Raw genomic sequence first — 23,037 nt, 5'->3', positions numbered from 1 at the left:
GATCAATGTGGTTTTGTGGAGGGAAGGCAAACATCTGACAATATTAATGACAATGATGGCTCATAGGGAAGCAGAATGTAAGAAAACACCTCTGTTGTTGGTGGGTCTTCATGGAGAGATAGCATTTGACAGAGTAAGTTGGGACTGTATAAGTAAACAATGGAAGCATTTGCATTTCCTGATATAATAATAAGACTAATTATGAGAATATATGAGGGATTGGAGGCAAAAATCAAAATGGGAGAGTTAGTCTCTGATAAGTTGTGTCTGAACAGAGGAACCAAGAAGGGGTGCCCTCTTTCCCCTTTATCATTTGCATTATATTTAGAGCCATTGGCAAAAAAATAAAGGTCTCAGAAATACAAAGATACAACTGGTATGGTATTCAAGAATAGTTGGCTTTAATTGCCTATTATTTTGTACCTGATTAAACCAGAAAAAAAGGGCATCTCAGTGCTGTAGAACCTTCTGAGACAGTTCAGGGTTGTTTTCAAGATACAAAACTAATGAAGACAAAACAAAGGCTATAGCTGTAAACTTTATACCCACACATGAATTGATTCAGCCACATCCATATTTATGTGGACAAGATAAAATGAAGTACTTAGTACGCGTTAAAAATTATGCTATTACAGCAGCTAAGGATAAGGAGCTAAGGAGACTAAAATGATTATACAAAAACTGAGAAATTAGAAGATCTTGCCTGTGTACAAGAATAGCAAGATACAAACAGTAAAAATGTTTTTAGTCCCTTTAGTTTTATACACATGTCAGGCATACTTTTATCAACCAGAGAAGTTGTGAACAGTAATTAATAAAAAGTTGAAGGATTTTATCCGGGAGGGAAAGAGGACAAGAGTCAAGTGGGATAATTTTACCCTTCTAATAGAACAAGAAGGTTAAGGGTTACCTGATTTGAAGGGATATTTTAGAGCTATACAGTTAAGGCTCTTATACATAATACATGTAGAAAGCTACAATTCAAAGTGGAAAAGGATGATGATGAAGCAGGGGGAAATTCCAGAAATAAGGAAAAAATGGGATTTTGGATGCTGCTCCTTAAGGCCAGTAACAGTCATACAGAATATTATATTCATAAAGTAGTAGAAATTATACCAGAAAATAAGCCAATATTGGAATGGAGAAAGGAGATTCTGCAAATAAGAACTTTTGCATTTAGGGGTGAAGGAACAGGCAAAAGGGGTCTGGACAGCTGGCAAAGGAACCAGAGTATTCGGAATAAATAAATGGAGGGAAAGTTAACAGAATGGGAAGAGGCCAAGAAAATATTTTGACTGCAGGCTACAGATTACCTTCCCTATTAGGGATCGATATCAGAGTATAGGCAAATAAAAAGGGGTATGAGGAACTCTAAGTGAAAAACCTGCACTAGTTGAATTGTTAACTGAATCTACAACAGAAGCTGCCATTAAAAAAGGAATAATTAGTACAGCATATAAAACAGAGCACAATAACTGCATGAATCTTCAGAGGAGGTCAGAAAAGATTGGGAAGAGAAATTTGATAAGCAATTCCCAAAGAAAAAAAATGGGAGGACGTAATGTATATCTCCCAAATATGCAACAAAGTCTAGAAGATTTAGGATTTTGCCTGGAATTGTTTGCATACGTGCTTTTATACCCCAAGAAGACTGCAAAGTATTTTTTCTACAGTTAGGCGTCAGATGTTGGAGGTGTAACGGGGAAGAAAAAGATAGCTGGGAAGCATATTTTTTCAGAGTGTAATGAATTGGCAGACTTTTAAAATTCCCTACAGAGCACTCTGTCAGGAATGCATGGATCAAAAAAACAAACTACTCCACCAAAAAACAAAAAGCTGTTAAGCTGCCACTGGTATAACTGTGGGTCCATTTAAGAGTACAAAGTGTTAAAAGACAAGCATTTTCATCTCTAAAAATTCTAAAGACTTCATCAGATGAAGGCCTTGTTCAGTTTCATTCTGATGGCTGCCAAGAAACACAATAACTAGAAAAACTAGGTCATTTACAAGACAGCATTTGCATTTTGGAGGCCCAGGCAAGTGTTGTTAGAATCCCGTGGACATTTCCAGTATAAGTATCACCCTGTCACTACTACCTCTCCTAAGTAACTTTTTAGCTCATGCTAGTGTTAGCAGTATACACAGACTTAACTGTAACTACAACGTTCTTACAATATGAAGGACATATTGGTGTTACTGAAGGCATTTACGCTGAATGCCACTTGGTCAAGTATACATTGTTAAAAACATTTTTGAGATCCCTGAGGCTGCATTTTCCTCCACTATTGTTCAGTCTCAGAGTTGATATATACATGCTGGGTGGTGTGTGTGTGTGTGTGTGTGTGTGTGTGTGTGTGTGTGTGTGTGTGACAAGGTTTGCAGGGAGCCTGCCCCCGCAATGATGGATTCTTTTGTAAAAATTGTCAGAAGTGGTTTTAGCAATGTATTTTTGATTAAACAGCATTCCAAGTAAATGCATTTAAGTTACTAACATGAATACCATTACAACAGGCCTGTGTCCACACCAGGTTAGACCATCCCATAGAGGGGCAGTGGCTGGCATTTAGTTTCAGTGATGCAGTTTTGCAACAGCTCCATGTACATGGCTGGCCTTTGAAACAGTGACATAGGTAAAGAGCTCCATGGTGTCCCCTCCATTGTACACAACCTCCCAATGCTCTCCTCATTCTGGCCTCCCCACATCATACAAAATAACCGTTTCATCCTCTTCTCACATTCTGCCCTACTCTTTGGCATTTTCCAAAAGCCGCCATTTTCTAGATGCTCAGAGGTGCATTTTAAAGCTTTTTTAAACAACCTTTTCATCCAATGACAGCCAGGGGAAAAAAAATCATGACTAAGGAAAAGAAATTCAGACTTACTGTTCAACTTTACTTTTCTTGTGTCCTTTCAACACATCTGCTTGTTCAGGACTGCACACTAAAAACTGTGCAAGAAACAACTGAATTATGGTGTATGTATGTATGTATACATTATATATATATATATATATATATATATATATATATATATATATATATATAGTTTTTCTTTTCTTTTCGGGAAGAAGTAGGTTGTGTCCAAGGATTAATGTTCAAAGATGACAAAACAGTGCATAACAAAAAGAGAAGACAAATGTTTACAAGGAATACAATCTGGCGTGTCATACCCATACACAAAAACAGGCAGTTCCCTTCTGTGCATCCCTCTGGTGTCTGGGATGAAAGTGATGGCACAAATGGCAACAGTCTATTTCTAGTGACTGCTCTTATATACACATACACACACACACACCTTTAGATAAACATATAGTATCCACACTGTATGCCTCCTTACTCCTACACCCAAAAGGCAGTCACCCTCTGTGCAACCCTCTGATGTCACACTGAGACAAAACTGGAAGAAAAACATAACATAGTAGTACTTCAATCTGTTGGTGTTTTAGATATATAACAGCATATCTCCTTATCACTACCCCCAAAAGATAACTACCTGTATACATGCCCATTTTTGAGGAAAGTGAAAAAAAAAGAAAGATTACAGTACTGTACTCTAGCTTACTACTCATGGGTTGTACACTGCCTCTACACAAGCTACAGTAACCATCTGTGTATACCTCTAAGGCAGAAATAAAGCCTGTACTGATCCCAGCCCCCACACAAGTTAAAGCTACCTTCTGTGTTCACCTCTGAGGATTGATTGAGAGAAAAAGTAAAGTAGTATTAACCACATTATCCCCAGCCTTCCATACAAGCTACAGCAACCTCCTGTGTATACCTCAAAACAAATGCAGTTTTAGAATAGGTGGGCTGGGGACAAATATCTCCATTAAGTCCATGTCAAAATTTATTTACACAGTCTGGAGTATGGAGGCTGCCAAGCTCCAAGTGCCTGGATATTCATTTTCTGCCTTATATGTAATTTACTTATTTATTTGAAATTTGTTAACCGGGATAGTCCATCTGAGCAAAAGCCCTTTTTCAGTGGAGGCCTGGGGAGTAAAGCTCCACAGTACAAACATGCAAGAGAAATTTACAGAAATTGAAGCTGAATACAATATACAATTAAACAGTTAAGCAAATGTAGGTTAGGTATGGTGTTACCAACTTAGTAACAACTCCTTAACATTATATTTGACCTCTAATGAGTAAATACCAAACAGGAGTGACCTGCTTTTCTTTTGGATTGCTCTTTTTTTTCCATATCCATGCTGAAAGACTATATGATGTTTATCATTAGATCACTGCTGCAGCAGCTTCTAGGTATATGGGACTTATCCTGCCAAGAACTAGATGTCCAGGTAGCATACAAAAGCTTATCTGGGCACTTTCCTTGTGCATGTACAAGAGTGCTAATATAAAATGGATATACATGAAATTTCAGAACTTTCTTGCCTTGGAAGAGTTTAGTGACACACTTGTTTACACCATGTCTTCAGTTTGGTGCTAGTATGTCAGCTTCTGGACAGACAATATTCTTATGTCTGGTAGAAAAGGGAAATGTCCGTGTGAAAGCAAATTCCTTACAAAGATTCTCACATCTTGTCTTGTTTGTTTAGGACAGTCAATGTCTGCTTTTGCAAGTTTTGTTGTTCTTTAAATCCCAAAGACAATTCATAGTTGGCTGATCAGCCTGAATAACTTTTTGAGAACCAGCACTTAAAGACCCTTGCTTGTTCCTCCATGGAAACCTCCTCTTCTCCCTTCCAATAATAAAAAACATAAAATAAAAAGCATACCTAAGAAGATTCTGAAGCAAACCTACCTTTGTCCACTTTTTAGCAGTCACAGGATTCCTCTAACCACTGCAGAGGCCTTGGACAGTCAGATTTCCAACTTCTCTGGTACTACTATACAGGATGCTGATAAGGGTCAGGAACAGAACATGTCCACCTCGATCAGACATCAGGCTGGCACAAAGAAAAGAGACCACAGTTTTCATATGTTAGGTTTGGACAGGATACCTCAAATTTTACTCTGGAAGGAGGAAGCTGGCTGCCTTACAGAGGGTTCAGAGGGATCCAGTTCTTCCAAAACTATTAACATGGATAACCAAACAAAAAATAAAATCACAGAAAACAAAATACCTTTCCACACCTTCCACTCTTGCAAGTGCTAAGGGTTCTAGGGATGACTGGTATAATTTTGCCAAGGAGTTTTCTAAGTATTGCAATCTCTGCAATCTTTTCCTCCCCAGCTGAGGAAAATTGTCTTTCATAATCTGAGGAGGGTCTTGATTATGCATATTAAGTCTCCTCACCTGTTCACTTTGAGTCAGAGTTTGATGGGAATACTTCATTTGATTCCCCAGTTGGGGGAGATTTTTCTTTTTGTATCACTATGTCTAGAATAAAGGAGATTTTTTCACTGGGACAGAAAAACAGAAAAGAAAGGTGAGACCCAGAAGAGGTACAATAGCTTATTTCACGATTCCCCTGAGCCTCTTGCTATTTCACTGGTTATAGGGCCCCTACAAGATGAATTTAACTCTGCCTGTCTCACCTGATTATGTTCATCTTCTTTGCCCATAAAAACCCTATCAGGCTACATAAAGTACCTGAATCTCATACATGTGTGTTCAGAAACCTTATGGCAGACCCTTATGAAATTTCCCTGAATAAAGAAGAATCTTTAAAACCTTTAACTTATTTCAGCTCTGTACCCACTGACAAAGATTTTTGAACAGAGTTGCAAAAAGGACACTCATTCAATGACAAAAATCTTAGTTGAGCTATTAAAATTCCCAGGTTGGGATGTGTGTGTGTGTGTGTGTGTGTGTGTGTGTGTGATGAACAGATGAAACATAGATCATTATAGTTTGATAACTTTGAATAACAGGTGCCTAAAGGGTTGAGACTGTAGAAATTTCCTGATGAAGAAGAGGGATATCACAAATAACTTGATCATGTGGAAGCTGAAATTATAGAAATACTAATCAGGGATATTGATAAGCAAAGCCAAGAACTCAAGGACTTGAATAGTTGTATTTCAAGGATTTTTATTTCCATCATATGAGTTAAATACAAGAATTCACTTGAGGGAATAGAACAATGCAAAGGAATTCACGGTCATAAACATTAATTGGAGAGGGATGAAAAGGATTACAAAAATAACACTCCCTACCCCAAACCGTCATCTAAATGTGGATCAGAGAGGACTGGTGCAAACAGCATGTGATGATGACATGATTTCTGCAGGGTGGAGACATCTGTGAATGGTAATGCAACACAACTCAAGTTGAATGAATTTACTGAAGGTATCTATGATTTGTTTTTACAATATACGAAGTTCAGGAGATCAGAGGGACAGGTAGTAAGGGAAACTATCAGGAATCAAGATGCCAGGCGTACCTCATCAATGTGGGCCAACACAGGAAATACAGCAAAAGTAGGAGAGTACAAGGTCACAAGTGGCATTGACTCTTTATCAAGCTGGACTTTGTCAAATTTATGGAAACAAAATTACTTTATACTGTTTACTTTTTGTGATTTGGAAATTTCTGAAGCTTTATGGATATTTTTTGAAGGTTTTCATATTTGTACTAACTGGCAGGTTAAAATTAATTGAAATTGTAATTGTATTCAAGGTGTTCATCATGAAACTGAATTTGCAGGCCAAATTTTGTAATTTACAGAAGATGAGTGCATCTCCTCTTCACCTCTGCGCTTTAGTGTAGTAAATTCTACTTTATACCTACTGTTGCTTTACCCTGAAAAATTTGTGTGAAGCAGATTTTTGAAGGTTATGTTGTCAAAGGGATAAAAACAGGTTTTATAATTTGAACAGCGAAAAGTGAAACATTGTTAATAATTTAACGCAAAAACAGGAACATCAGTATGATGACACCACATAAGGATAATGTATTAATGAATTGCATGGAATATTCAGAAATTATGCTGAGTATCTTAACAAGTGATCAGTATGAATGCGAGTCCAGGAATTTTGTAAATATTGCTGATCATAAAATGTATATGATTATTAATTTTTGTTACAAGGATTATTATATTGTAGCCAGTTTTTCGCTTGGTATATAAATCAATAATTTCAGTAATTTTTTAATTCAAAACTGCATAAATCACTGAGTGAACCAGAATTCAGATCTGTTGTGTTATCTGAGGGTTACAACACACCACAAATACTAAAAGTTTTGGTAGCAAGGGTATATAAAAACACCCTCTGCCTTTTTCCCACTGCTTCGTTTTTATGTCCAATAAAAATTCAGTTGGATAGGCCCAGTTAATAAACATCTCCAATGGACTTGGTACTAGCTAACATTTTTTTTTTGAGGGTCAGTTGCTCAAATAGCTTAGTGGAGTGGCTATAGGGGTAGCCTGTGCAGCCCAGTTTTGCTAATTTACTGATGGCTAATTGGGAACGGAATTACATTTTTAACACCCCCTACAAAAATTAGTGGCGATATTACACCTGGTTTTTGGATGACATCTTTATTAATTGGACTGACACTTTGGAGAAATTGAGTGAATTTTTGGAGTATATTAATGTTTCCACCACCTTTTTAAAATTTGCTTATGACGTTGATAGGATCACATTTCTGGATGTGATGCTGTATACGTCATCTAACTTGGCCTTTAGACCAATAAACTGACATCTCACATGGTCAAATTCCTTACTGCCATCTTCTTTCATTTATTTGTTTATTCAATTTGTTGACAGGGAGGTGGTCTGGACCAAAGACAGTTTTCAGCTACAATCCAGGCCAATAGGAAAATACAAAAGATACACAGATATTAATAATTAAGAATGTTATTACACTGAAATAACTGTGTAGAGCTAGTTAGCAACGTTTCAATTTGAGAAACATACAAGTGCTTGTATTACATAAAATATTATAATGTAAAATCAACAAAATTATTAATGACTTATCAAAACCTTTGCATTTATACTGTGGTTTGAAATGTACTTTTAGCTGCCTTTGGTATTCAGCTAGATCTGTGACGGTTTGAATTTCAATACAAGAATAAAAAAAAAAAAAACGGTACAACCACTGCAGTAAGGTGCCGATAATTTATTAAAACAGCCTAAAATCACACAACAGATGAGCGCTTTCGTCTCGGAATTCAAGACTTCATCAGATAATACACTTAAACACTTCTTGTACTTTTATACCATTAGCTAATAAGCTTTTAGTGGTTAATCACATGAATCATTTGATTGTACACATTGTTGACCCTTAAACTCAAGTGTATGTTTATAAAAATAAGTTAGCCTGGTAAAAGCCCTTAAACAGGGGCAGCAAATAGGTTTTACTGATACATGCTCATTTAAGCCAGGAAAGGGATTAGCGTTCAATCTAAGCTGCCATTTTAATTATTTTCTTAAAATGATCTTCCATTCACCACCCCTGGGGTTCTTCTTAACAACTTCTAGAATGCCAAACTGAAAACCTGTATAAATTATGGAGTGTTTATACAAAGCACTGGTTTACTTTACTTTAATATCATGGAGGTGCTCATAAATTCTATTCTTTACAGCTCTCTCAGTCTTGCCAATATAGAATGCTGAACACTCTCCACATTTTGCTAAATATAACAGTTGATTTGTACAGCAATTACCATTACAAAGTAAACCTTACTCTCCAACCCATTTTCTAAAATGATATGATTAGTCCTAATAATACAGGAGCAATGTTTACACATCCCAAAGGACACTGTACCCTTCCTCACTTCTATTCTATCGACCATATCCTTTTCCAAAATTTGTTTGAATTTCAATAGGTAGAGTATTTCATAAATTAGGGGCAAGTCTGTAAAAGGCCTTTTCAGTGTAACTGAATGTGTATGAAAGCCTTTTGTAACTGTAAATGACCGACATCTTAGATTGTAACACATACCTCTCATGATAATTGTCCACCTCTGAAAAACTTCTTAACTACTAAAGGAGTGTAGTTTCATAGAAAGGCAGCTCTGGCTTCAACTGGAAGCCACTTTTCTTTCTTTCTTTCGCTTTCTTTCTTCTTCTTCTACGGTACAGCAATGGTGTTCTAGTCTGTGTGTGAAATAGATAAATCTTAGTATCTTATTTTCTGATGTTTGTATTAAACTGGTATTTTGTTGTGAGTAAGAAATATGCGAGTATGCATATTCAATTCTGTACACAACCACATTTTTGGCTAGGGCATTATGTGCCTCTCTGGTTAGTAGGTGCAAGATTTTGTCTGCTACTTTCAGTTGAGTCAAGACTTCATCAATCTTAAGATCTGTAGGTATGAAATATCAACTGTTGGTCAAGTATGATCCCCAGGACTTTTGTTGTATGCTGTAGAGCAGGGTATTCTTTAGTGGGTCTGTAATAAAGGAAGGGAGTATAGATTTCAACCTTTTTTGGTTCCAAACAGCATAACAGAGGATACAATGTACCCCCTTCAGAAGCCAAATCTTCCCTCTTCAATATGTTTTATTCAGTTTCCCAGGTCACTAGTGTTCCCATTCTGCTGTTGATGCAGTTTCCAAAGCTGCAGATACAGGTTCTGCTATGCTAAGATATGCCTGGTTCAGAATGTAGAGTTTCCCCTGAAGATGTGAAAGCCACGATCCTAAATTCTCCCTCAAGACAAAGATGTGTGACAGCTCCTCTTTTGAGATCTTAAAATGTTTTTATGAGAGGGGAATGCTTATTCAGGGAGTTAAACAAAAATTCCAGTCCTCTGTTCTTGTTCCAAAACATAACAGAACTATCTAAAGAAAGGTTCTACACTGGAAGAAAAGTCCTTTAAACGTGGACAAAAGAAATAAGGGAAACAATACAAGAACAATTGCAATGGGACACCAAGAAAAAGGAAACAGACACCAGGATCTTTCTCAAACAAAATTCTGCATGACTGTTAGAGTTTCCTCGTCTTCCTACCCACCTCAGCCATCCTTGCACATTAGAGAAAAGTCTGTACTTTTCCTTTCCTCTCTGGAGGCAGACTACATTAGATACAGGAAGCAATCCAAAAGGATTACAAATCATAGTAGAAATCCTACTTTCCAAAAACAAAAATACTTCCTTGTCCAGAAAAAAAAAAACTACTGGTTTCCTCTCATTCTCTCTCTCTAAAATGATGGCACAAGAAGTGACAAAATCAGTTTCTCATATACAGATGAAAGAGGGTTTATTCTAAAATATTTCTAGTTTCTAAGAGGATACTTGGAAACCTGTACTGGATGTTTCCTTTCTAAATAGATTTCTAAAAGTGCCAAAAATTCAAGATGCCTACCTTACAAATTTTGATGGCCCTAATTCCTCCATAGTGTTTTCTCATAATCCTGGATCTCAAAAGGTGCTTATCATCACATTTCAATTCACAAAGATTTCAAGCATTTATGTAACATTTTCTGTTCTGGATGACATTTTCAATTTACCTCCTTACCCTTAGGTCTTTTCATCAGCTTCAAGGTGTAGTCATAAAGTGCCTGCCATTTATTGCCTTTCTGCAAAACAGAAGGAATCCACAGCTGTTCCTATCTGGACGACTGCCTCATCTTAGCAGAAACCTTTGAAAAATCCCAACATCTCCTCTTTGAAAGTACTCTCGTCTCATAAGGCTCAAGTTTCAACTGTGCAATACTAAATGCTGCTAATAGATGGCGTCCGAGCATAATGTCAAATGTTACAAATGCTTTTTATTTCCATCTGTTAATATGCACTGTCTGCACACAGAGCTTGAAGCAAACAAATTTCGTTTGGCCTGCACTATGATGTGGGTCTAAATGACAATGACAGTTTAATTTGTCTTGCAATTTGTTTCAAAACCTAGTACTCAAACTCAGCCTGGAAGATTCTCTAATGTTTTCTCAAACACTGACTTTTCTGGGATGTCTGGCGGACACATTTCTCAGAGGAACAGCTCCATCAGAAAAGAGGTACCATTACCATCTTCAATTACTGGATCTAGCTCACCAGTCTACGACACAGAAAAAGATTCAACTCTACATGGCATCAACTATCTTTATGGTTCCACTAGCCAGATCACACAAGGAAAATTCTCTGGTTCTTCAGATCAGTTTGGATCCATCTTAGGCATACTCTCTTATTTTCTATACCCAGTGTTGGGTTTTGTCAAAAAGGTTCTCATGTGGACGGCAAACCTGGTCCAGATCAATCCACGTCCCCAAACACAATCCATGACAGACGCTTCAGATTTTGCCTGGGAAACAGTCTCCAAGGGGATCAGGCTTCAGGAAACTTGGGACCCACATTTCAAAAGACATAAACCTCTAGGAGATGATGGGCTTGATAAATGCATTAATTAGCCTTGCATAAACTGTGGGCTGTAGGACCACTTCTGGTGATTACAGAGACCACCAATGCGATTTGGTACATAAATAGGAAGAACCTGGTCTTACTCCATTATGCAGACAAGCCAGGATTGCCTGGGAAATAGCATAATTATCTTCCCTTCAGGTAATCTATATTCCATCAGAACAGAGCAATGTAGTAGACATTCTAGGTAAATCCCAGGCAGGCCCTCATGAATGGATGCTACAACCAGAGTTCTTCCAAGAAACTGTCCACTTGTGGGGAATTCCCCAAGTAAATACATTTGCCTCCTTTTCCTACAGACAGTTAAATTATATGCCAGAACCCCTTGCCGATATACCTGGAAAACAGAAGCTTTGCATTTTACATGGACAGGAATGCACCTTTATGCCTCCCTTCCTTTCCACTGATAGCCACAGTTCTTCTAAAAATACAGAAGGACTCTCCAAAGATACTTCTGATAATTCTTTTTTGGCCCAGCAACACTGGTTCATCCTTCACAAAAAACTGGCTAAGGGCAATTATCACAAACTTCCTCACACAGGATAGGGAATCAATGATCAATCCCAATCTACATCTGACCAGACAATATTTTTTTTTTTTAATTTCATTTAGGCACTTTTTTTCTAAGGAAGTACAACAGGTGTTAAAGGAGATAGAAAACCTGCTACTTTAAAATCATATGTGGCAAAGAGGAGATGATTTTCTAGTCTGATGCCACAAGAGAGATCAAGAACCATCTAGAGCAGAGTTCCCTCCAGTTCTCAAGTACTTGGGTGAATTGCTCAACTCAGGCCTATCAGCCACTTCTGCTTAACTGCCACTGTATCCCCTCTTACTTACCTGTCAAAACTAAAGCAATTTCTAAAAAGGCTTTTACATATTTATCCACAGAGAAAACAGGTGTAACCATGGTAGTGGTGCTGCGGTAGCGTTGTGGCCTCACAGCAAGACGTTGTCGCGTTCGATTCTCAGCTAGAATGTCTTCTGTGTGGAGGCATGCGTGAATGGGCGTGCCTTCGTTGAAGATTGTCCGTCAGGGCTGGTAACTCGGCACGTAAAAATCCACTACCAAACATTAGCGGACCGGATTTCCGCTGTGGCAACCCCTAACCGGGATAAGCCGAAGGACACAACAACATCCACCGAGCAGACAGGTGACTCCATCATGGGATCTTAACTTCACTTTGGGGGGGAGGGGGGATCCACCAGTGAAGCAAGCCAACCAGATGCCGAACAATATAACAACCAATCCAAAAATTTAATGTAAGACTCCGTTTTCTGAACTAAAGGATTTGAATTGTATCTAAATTGGTAGAAATTCTTATAGTAACATTACTGGGAGCCGACACTATAGGTCAAAAAGGCAGGTTCCATTCATTTTTATGTAATTTTGGGATTCCGAAAAGCATCCCAACTTGTGGCTGTTCATCAGACAAGTAGTTATAAATATTAACCCTGCACTTCCTTCCATAAGCAGTTCATATAAAGTAACCGGTGATAGAATGATAGCTTTTCTTAACGTCAGTACGAGCAATTTCATAATAGTCACCAGGTTTGTTTAACAGCACTTCAATCATTTTACCATAACCATCTTGTGTCATTACAACAAGAACTCCCCCTTGAAATAAAATAAAGCACAAAACCGATCCAAAAAAATGGTGCAGTGTCCAAGATACCAGGAAAATATGAAGGTTAAAACAGTTGATCACAATTTTACTCTAAAAACACAGCCAATGATTAAAAATCCAATATATGACAAGCACTTTCTTTTCTGACCATTCAGAGACTTTAATCAATGAACACCCCCTCGTCAGCTTTCATAAACCTCAATTCACCATGCTCTCTTAACAATTTTTAAAGCTTCATTTTCTTCTTTACTTAAAATTCCAATACATGTTTTCAGCCCTCCTAAGCCTTTTCAAATTTCATTTTCACAGCTCTGTTCAAAGACTTAACATATTATGCAGTGCAGGAATAAAAAACAGAAGGCTTTTTAAATACTTCACTATCAAAAAAACACATCATGTAATAAATAATTTTTAAAAAAGTAATCTCCGTGGTACCCCCAAAGTCTCACAACAACCCTCTAAAGTGTAGTGGGTCCAAAAACAAAACAGTGTAAGAAACTTCTCTGTGTGGAAGATTTTCAGTCCATATATTTCTAGTTAATCACTGTATATTAATCAGAACAGACAATAGTAGTAGAAGTAGCGAACTTAAACTCGTCTTAAGTCAAAACAAACCAAAACAAAAAATAATAATAGAAAATATATAATTGTACAGCATTACTAAGTATTCGAACGTAATCCGAGCAAGGCAGGCAGTCTGTTTCCAGTCGAAAATCCTTTAAGTACACAGACAAGCGATCCAAGTAAAACAAAAATAAGAGTAATAATTTCCTCACAAGCTTTCTAAATATATATATATATATATATATATATATATATATATATATATATACACACACACACACACACACACACACACACACACACACACACACACACACACTTTATCAGGAATGGGAGTGGTTTATTGTACTGTAAAACAAAGTGCTATTGGTACACATGTTAAATTCATATCCCTTCCCCCATCAGTGTGACATTCGAGCTGGTCCTGCCCTGTTTAGTAGCTGGCATAATAATATATAACCCTTATGTACTTTAAATAAATTTATAATGATGTGGTACCTCTTATTTAACCAGATTATTAAGTAGATTATTACATCTGTGATTTTATCCAAGACGTTATACTATATGGCTGGAAATATATCAACCTAAGTTCATTTGGCAATCAAAAAAAAAATATATATATATATATATATATATATATATATATATATATATATATATATATATATACATACATACATACATATACATTTTGCATGATAAAAATCTATTTCTATTTTCATAACCTATTGTTAAAGATCGTTTTCGTCCTTCTAGACTTCTTCAGGTCTGTGTACAAGAACCCTAAAAAACAATGTATAAAAATATATATATAATTGTATAATTAGTTAGTATTGTTATTACACATAATTTTGAATAAACTGGAAAAAAGAACCAGAAAAAAGAAAAAATTTATGTATGATGATGGAAACAAAATATACACTTAAATTACAACTGATTTAAAACGGTACTTAAAACCAACTGGTAGAATAAAATAAGATAAAATACAATTAGTCATGTAAACAATGTGACAATTTTCTAAGTTCCAGTGCACTTTTAATTGAACAGTAGTAGTTTAGTCCAGGCTTCCTAAAGAGTTCAGCTTTAATTGCCACATGAGTTCATGTTTCTCCAGAATATTCGGGATGTCTCCTTCAAGCTCACCCATGTGTATGTGTTCCAGGATCTGGAAATTAAAACATGTGTGTCTTTTATGAAGAGAAAGGTGTTTGGCTACTGCATTACTTTTACATCCACAGCGGATTTCTGACAGATGACATGGAATCCTACGCTTGAGATAATTTACAGTCTTGCCCACATAGAATGCATCACATTCATTGCACTGTGCCCTGTAAATTACTTTTGTAGTGTTAGTCACCCCCTGCACTGGTTTTAATGACTTTCTTTAAATAAAGGCAATAAAAGCTATCACCTTGCTGTATAAAATATACAAAATGTATAATTAAGTTTCAAATATTTTAGTGCTTTTCTCACATGGTCTAGGTTTAAATTCAACAAAACTTCTAATGTTCCTGGCATTCCTATAAACAAATGATGGGGCTTCACCTAAGATGTTAATCAGAAAAGGGTTTCATGTGACAATGTCCCAGTTTTCTTCAATAATATTTTTGATACTGTGATAATCCAAAGTGTATGTCAGGATGCAGCTATTTTTGCATTCGTTATTCTCTGTGGAATTACTTAACATTTTTCTACTAAGGAGGTTGAGTGAAGGTGCATCAGTCCTTTTCAGTTCTATAATGGGTTCCAGGAAGTTTTTTTAACATCTGACTTTCATAGCCTCTCACTAGAAATTCATTCTCTAAGTTGTTCAGGTTTCTCAAAAATGGTTCCATCTCTGTGGTAATTCTAGCTAGTCTATAGCCTTGGGACTTCACTACATTATACTTGTTTTTTTGTAGGATATAGACTTTTACTGTGGAGTAATAAGTTAATCCTAGTTGGTTTTCTGAATAGATCAGTGGTGATTCTGTTATTGTTGGTGTCCTTGGAAATCTGAGAGAATGATTTTCTAGTGAGAGGTGGTGCAGCGGTAGCGTTGTTGCCTCACAGCAAGAGGCTCTCCCGTGCGATTCACGGCTTGGGTTGGGAGTGCCTTGTGTGTGGAGTCTGCATGTCCTCCCCGCGGTCGAGTGGGCGTTCGAAAGACATGCGTTGAATGGGCGTGTCTTCGTTGAAGGTTGGGCGTCGGGCTGGCAACTCGACACCATAAAAACCAACTGCCAATCATTAGCGGACCAGAGTTCCACTGTGGCGACCCCTAACCAGGAAAAGCCGAAAGACAAACAACAACAACTTCTACTACTATTGTCTGATCTGATTAATATACAGTGATTAACTAGAAATATATGGACTGAAAATCTTCCACACAGAGAAGTTTCTTACACTGTTTTGTAATAAATAATTTAAATTAGATTTTCTAACATATTTGTTTCAGCTTAAAGTTCTAATCAAGTATGAACAGTATGATGGTACGAAATTTAGTTCCAACTGTAAAACACTTATTTGCATGGGACTAAGAACAATTCCGGACAAATTAAAAGTCCAACTGGGCAAACAAGTCCATTTTCAGCAGAGTCTCGGCAAAGAAATGCTCCCTAAGAAATAACAGTAGTGTATATACAGCATACATAATAAGCCTAAAAATTTTGAAGCATTACATACAAAGCTCAATGAACAGTACTTATACAAAATACATAATGCTCCAGTAACACTAAAAGCATTGCATACAAAGCGATAAAAAACAAAGCAGATAATTATGTAATAAGTATATTTTACAGCAATAATCAATAATTACTGCAGTTACGTAGTAGTACATCAGATCAGATACAACTGTATTTTAAAAGAGTAGAAGGCAAAAAGAAGAATGAAGAGAAAGTCACTAACATGCCTTTGTACACAGGAGGGGTTGTTCAGGAATAAATTAGCCAGCAGAACATAGACAGCTTTTATGCAGAAAGGTTTTATTTTACCATCTGTCAATTCCCCCGTTCTCTCCTGGACCCTAAAACAGGGGAGAAAGGATTCTTCACACTTTGGACATCCAGAGGCAACTCAGGTGCTATTTGGACTATAAGGACTTTAGAAATTCGGACTACCTCTTTAGCTTCTCTTAAGGAAAGAAATAGGAACTTCCACTTTCTAAACAGACCATTTTAAAAAGGCTGCCTAATTCTATTCAATTTTCTTACTCTCATTGTGCAGACCCCACATCAGAATCAAGGCTCATTCCAGCAGAGATGTGGCTACTTCTGGGGCCTTTTGGAAAGGTTGGACTCTAGCGCTATTTTAGGGATATACTTGAGCAATAATCCACAACTGGGTGTGGGTATATCAGGATGTACTCATAGTTGCTGTGGTTTGATCACGAAGGCAAAGCCCAAGTGAACAAACAAAAACAACCATGAGTAGATCCTGATATATCCATACTCAAGAGTGGATTATTGCTATTAAACAATGACATTATTTAAGAAAGAAATTCCTTACCTTTCTAAAATAATGTCTTTGTATAACAGCGGTGTAGTGTTCCTCTGCATTTATAATTGTTTACTGATGTACTGCACGTGTACGGGACTTACATTCCCACGCCTGCACAGTTTATCAGTACAATACAAGAGAAGCAAAGGAGAAGAGAGAATCTCCACTGCTGTATTTTTTTTTTAACTGAAAATCAGGTATAGGTTCATACTAGGCTATCTTCCCTAGGGCATTTACAAGCCTAGCCAGAGTGTGTTTGGCTTTCGCCACCCATTTTAAAATGACTTTTGCTATGCCCTTTTTCGAGGTTAGTATACTGTGCATCTGTCTAACAGTGAGACAGAAGTGATACCCGGAGTAAATCTACTATCTCCCATCCACTCATCAAGATTCCTCTATGTATGTATGTTTCTGATTGCTTAGTTTTGCAGAATGTACCTGATTTTTCTTGTATTTTGCAGTCTCTCAGCACATACCAATAGAAAGTCTGGCTACTAAATGGTACTTCAGGGGCCAGACATTTTTCTATTGGTATATGCTCGATTTACAATCAGCACTCTGGTTGTACTGTCCAATTAGCGTGCTCATTTTCTGAGTAATAATGAGCAGTCACTGTATAATTTTATCTACCCTGTTTCGGATACACATCATTCTCTCTTTCTTGACTTTCTGCTATAACATAGGTGTACAGATATAGCTCATTTAATTTCCATTTGTTTACCGGGGATGTCTGACTGGGCCAGAGGCCCATTATCAGAGGAAACCCGGGGAGAAAAGCTCCGCTGCAAAAAAAAGTTACATAATTTTACAATACAATTACAGTGTAATACAAGAAATTCAGGCAGTAAGTAAGCTAAACAACTAATTAACAAAATAAAGAGAAGTCTAAGAGTAATAATATTCTGAGCAGAAAAAATGCTAATTAGCAATCTGACAAATAAAAGTAGATTACTAATGGGCAAGAAAGCTCTCATATTTTGTGACCATACATCTTTTTTTTTTTTTATTATCACACTCATGGTCTTAACTGCAGTAAGGGTGAAAGGGAGAGGCCCAAATTAACTTTTGTATACTGGACAAATGTCTGATCCTTGGGAGGATACATCCCACACAGCATGCAGGGCTGTCCACACTTTTTGGTTCAGGGGTCACTTACCATACTTGCCAATGTTTGGGGGGGGGGGGGGTCTTACTACCATGTCAACATGTTTCAGTTCATTCAAACAGTTTGTTGCAAGGCAACAAGAAAGCCAGACAAAATGCTTTGGTGGGTCGGATTGGGGCCTAAGGCAACCTGTTGGACATCCCTGAGCTAGAGGTTACTGCAACAGAGATCTACTTGAACACCTACTGTTAATTTAAAAAAGTTTGCTAACACAGGTATACTTTATTCCATGTTTACTACAAACCTTCTATTTCTACTAGAGATGCAATTTCTGTTTCAATGTGCACTGGTGCTTGCCTGTGGGGTGTGGGCTGTCATCTCCTCTTGAAATATATTTATTTATATTGAACATCAGCAATTAAAGAGATAAACCATCCCCATATAAAGTAATATATACAATGTGTTTATCATAGATATGTTATATTCAAAGTAAAAACATATTGCTTTATTGTGTACCTAATGAATGATGTGGGACTTTCATCATGCAATTTCAGATTCTCAGCAAAACATATTTAGATGAATTACACTCATCTGACATGTAATATTTAGGGAGGATGTTTCACAACTTATCACAGCATTAGAAATGCCACATAAGGCATAAATTGAGACAGACTCTAGATTAACTGACTTGCTTGTCAATGTTTTATGAGTTTCAGGGGCATACTTTTCAGCAATATCTCAATATGAAGAACCCATTCCATCCTAATTCACTTTGGAAAGTTTTGTAACACACGCTCACAATTTTTGTTTAATAAATATTCATGTAAAATAATTCTTAGGCATAATATCAATATATTAACGCACGTTAAATATAAACTAGCAATCTTTTACCGTACACTGAGTTTCCTAACTAAATATATCAGCAAAGACTATTTCTTCTCGTTCGCTATACAATCAAGAACGAGATTTAGTGTTTTAAATTGGAAGGGCAAGAGCCAGATTCAGTGAACTGGAAAGATACACGGAGTAATAATTATTTCATACTAAACACTAACCAAAAACGGTAAAAAAACTGTCAAAAGATGCACTGCGAAACCACATCATTCAAAAATAGCACCTACGATACAGTTTTTCTTGGTCCACATAACTGTATCTATAATAAATCTTTTTGTTTGGTGCAAGTCAGATGGAAAGTTCTTGGATAGGAAAATGTCACCCCACAACATACGGAAAAAGATTACTTTCTTTGCATCATAAACTGAAAAAAAAAATACTTTTTTAGATTAGTACTAAACTAAAAGAATATAAACATATAACTGCAGCGAAAATATATGGTTTGTGAATAATAATGCTAGTGTTGGGTAATAATGAGCGGTTAAGGAACGACAGTACAAATACCATCTTTAAGAAAAATTATTTAGATGCCCTCTACAATGCATATACTTAACATAACCACTTTTAAGAAACAATCACAACAAAGCCACGTGCGAAAGCAAACCATACAAGTCAAAATAACCAACTGCCTGTCATATATAATTCGCCTCAGGTTTTAACGGTTACCTTTTAGGCGCACTCTACTGCATGTAGCCAGGAAAGGTCTGGCTACCTGTGACAACCAGCTGTAACATGACAAACAAAGCATCTTGAGCACTAGATTAACAAGTAAATCCCGTTAACTAAAAGCAACCTGTAACATTTTCTACTACCCCAGCACACCATAACAATCGCGCACGCGCACAAATGTATATAGAAACACCGCACTCATTTCTCCCTCCCCCAGAATTTAAAAGGACAGCAGCAGCAGCAGCAGCATCATCATCTCCAAACCGGCCTTTGAAATGGGAAGATGGTTACCTAGTATACCAAGTATGCATCAATGGCTTACTTACACTGTGAAGTGACCAGCACCCCGCACAACCACTGGATCCGGTGCGTATCTCGAGGGATGCTCCTCACTTACCAGTCGTTCTTCATCTTCTTCGTCCATTTCGTAGATAGTATCGAAATCCGCCATGTTAGGGAGCAAGACGCTCATGACGTTTAAAACGCCTGGTGACGCACAAGTAAACAAATAAAAAAAACTGAACGAGTATAATACCGCACAGTTCTGGCACAAGTACAATATCTACCTGCAGGTGGCAGGGAGGAATGTTGAGTATGGCATAGCTGGTCCGCAGCTAACTGTTGTTACCAATTCTTTACTGTAGAAAGGAGGTTATTTTATATAATGCCAGTAGTAGTTCATCATACTCTACGGTCAACGACCGTCTCAGCCTATTCACTCAAGGACATACTACCCAGCCCCATACCTCAACCACAGTGTCATAGCTCTCAACCTCCCATCTCCAAAATGAGGAACACTACATCTCATTATGTGGAACACCTCCTTACAGCTTAGTAACAACTTCAACTAAGAAGCTCGCAGAATGGTTAAATGTGCTACTTTTAAGTTATAAAAAGTTATTTTTATGAGTTAATATGATTCAACTGTATTTACCATGGATGTTGTCAGTTAACAAAACTCTTAATGCTGAATGTGTGGCAGACCATTCCAGTGTGGAACTTGGAGGAACATGAGCTTTTTAAGACCCAAAATGAGGAAGGTTCCTCATAATGACGTACACTTCAGATCTATGCAACCACTCATTGAAACTGTTGTCCATTTTTGTTCTTTCATTGAAACTCATAGGACTGGACAGGAAGAGGAGGGATTTCTTATTTTTCAAAACAGATGGTCTTTAGGTCAGAAACCACATAGAGTTGTTAATCAAAAACTTTGTAGGGGTTAGTATAGGTCTTTAATAATGTGCACAACCTTAAATACACTTGAAAAGGTCTACCTTTAAGAATAAAAACATTAAATCTAAAAGGAGCAAGACAATGTCAGCAATTGATAAGCAGTCACATAATACAATGATTCAAACACACTGCTATTTTGTCCTCAGATTTAGCCTTGCTCATCCTAGATTTATAAATAACTGTATGTCTGATGTTGTCTATTTTCATCCTTTCCTCAACTAATGGGGTCAGATCCAATCCTCATATCAGACGTGGCCGTTTTACTAGCTCGTGGTCACCAATGAACTCAAGCTCCTTCCCTACTCATAATATACCACCCCTAACATCCCTCAGATCTCGTTTGCTGCTTTAGCGTTTAGACGTGGTCGCCTTCAGCTCTCAAGTTTTCAGTGATAGATAAGTCAGTATTCCATATTTCCTCTCTAAAAGCCTTTACAAATAACTATTCATTTAATCTTTAATCTTTGTTTTTCATTTTAAAGTGTTTCTTCCATTATCTTTCTTATATTTTGAGTGTAAAACTTATCTTCCATCATGGTAAGCCTATCTCCTTCCCTTTTACCCTTTACACATAGCGTAAACTCTGTCATTACCATTGTTATTCTCTCTTCTCTACAAGTCTTTTTCTTTTAGTTCTTAAATACCATTGCTGCTATTTTTCTTTTTCATATTTTCCTTTCTGCCTGTTTAGAAAAAAGTTTACTTTAACTTCTCTCACTCTTAACTAGGAAAATGTCTGAGAAGGGTCCAGCAGGTTGTACAAATTGTGACAAGTGCAGGCACAAGTTGCCTTTGTCTGATGGCCACACTCTTTATGTGTATTGTTTTGGACTAGAACACTTACAACAAGTCTGCAGTATTTGTCGTAGGTTCAACCCCCGGGCTTTAGCAGACAGGAAAAATAAGCTGATTTTTAAAGGGATTACTGCCATCTCCTTTTTCTGAAGCCATTACTAGGGTTCACTCCCCCAAATGTAAGTCTAAAGACCTGTCAAAAAGGTCTAGGTCCTTGGATTCTCCAGTCTCTACCTCTTCTGAACCAAGAAGAAAGAAAGAAAAACTGAATCCAAAACCAAGTCTGATCTGACCATCATCATATCCAACCACACATATTTCAGATCCTACATCCTTAGATCTGACCAAACATATTTTGGATCCTACATCTTTGGATCCAAAGCCTTTACCAAGAACTACATATTCACCAAGTCTGGATCTGGTTCCTTCCAGGGTGCGCTCTCCCTTTTAAGAAAGGCACTCAAAATTGCCATCCATTGTATCCTGTTGTTTCTCCATCAGTCTCATGGAAGCAGATGTGGAGAGGAGGAGAAGGAAATTTTTCATGGAGCAAATTCAGAAGTGAGTTCTCATGGTTCCTACCCATTCAAGTCAGGAAGTCTGTCCATCTACCACTCCACAGATAACAGTTCCTTCCCTAATTCAACCAGATCTAACTACTGCTCTGAGTGCACCAGCTCCAATATTCTCAGAGCTGGATGACTCTCAGAGCTGAAGCTTCCCTGTTGGATCTGAGAAGATGGGGTTGACTTCAAGATTTGGAGCTTTGGCACTGGATAGCTGGGCTCCAACTTCCACCTTGGCTAGATTGCTGTTGAGGCAGAGGGAGGTGATGAGCCAGAAACTTGCTTTCTCTGCTCCGTTGGCTTCCTTCTGTCTGGAGCAGTCTGCCTTTGAGGTAGTGAAGAGAGTTTTCTCTGCTCCGGCAGGTCAGATGGGTCCTTCCTCCTGTGATACACCCTCTACTTCTCAGATGAGTTTGTTCCGTGATCCTCAACTTTCTATCCCACAGGGACATCCAGCCTAAAGCTTCCAGTTTACCAAGTAAGGTATTTTGATCTCTTCTGATACTTCTCTGGACCACCACACTGAGAAGTCCCTAGGAAGGGATAGTGCAAAAGGAGGCACGTGGACTCTCCTCAGGAGTCAGTCTCTGAGGATACTGATTTTGATGAAGGGGAGGGGTCCACAGAATCACCACCTGATGACGTCTCATTTGGAGACATTCTTCAGATCCTAAAGCAATCGGGTGGCTGGTCTTCTCAAAACCCTTTACCTGAGGAATCAGTATTTCTGGAAGCATTTGGTACTGGTCCATCTACCTCCTGGGTTACTCTGCCAGCCGTTGAACTTATTGATTTGATGTCCAAGCAGGTATGGAAGGAAGCTGATATGACTGATCCAA

At 37.6% G+C, this 23,037-nt stretch overlaps 1 protein-coding gene across 1 annotated transcript in view; it reads right to left on the bottom strand.

Annotated features, from left to right (window-relative positions):
* The window catches only part of LOC122790147 (cysteine-rich hydrophobic domain-containing protein 2-like), a 1,177,471-nt gene extending 1,157,135 nt beyond the window's left edge, over positions 1-20,336 (bottom strand). The window contains exon 1 of the mRNA XM_044057734.1: positions 19,928-20,336. Within this exon, the coding sequence (XP_043913669.1) occupies positions 19,928-20,073 (146 nt within the window). The 5' untranslated portion in view covers positions 20,074-20,336. The remainder of the gene's footprint in view (positions 1-19,927) is intronic.
* Positions 20,337-23,037: the final 2,701 nt, after the last annotated feature.

The sequence above is a fragment of the Protopterus annectens genome, chromosome 15.part0 (assembly GCF_019279795.1).
Source record: "Protopterus annectens isolate FY-2018-M chromosome 15.part0, PAN1.0, whole genome shotgun sequence".
Lineage (NCBI taxonomy): Eukaryota > Metazoa > Chordata > Ceratodontiformes > Protopteridae > Protopterus > Protopterus annectens.
Note: the sequence above shows the minus strand (reverse complement) of the source record. Positions and strands in the feature narration are given on the sequence as shown.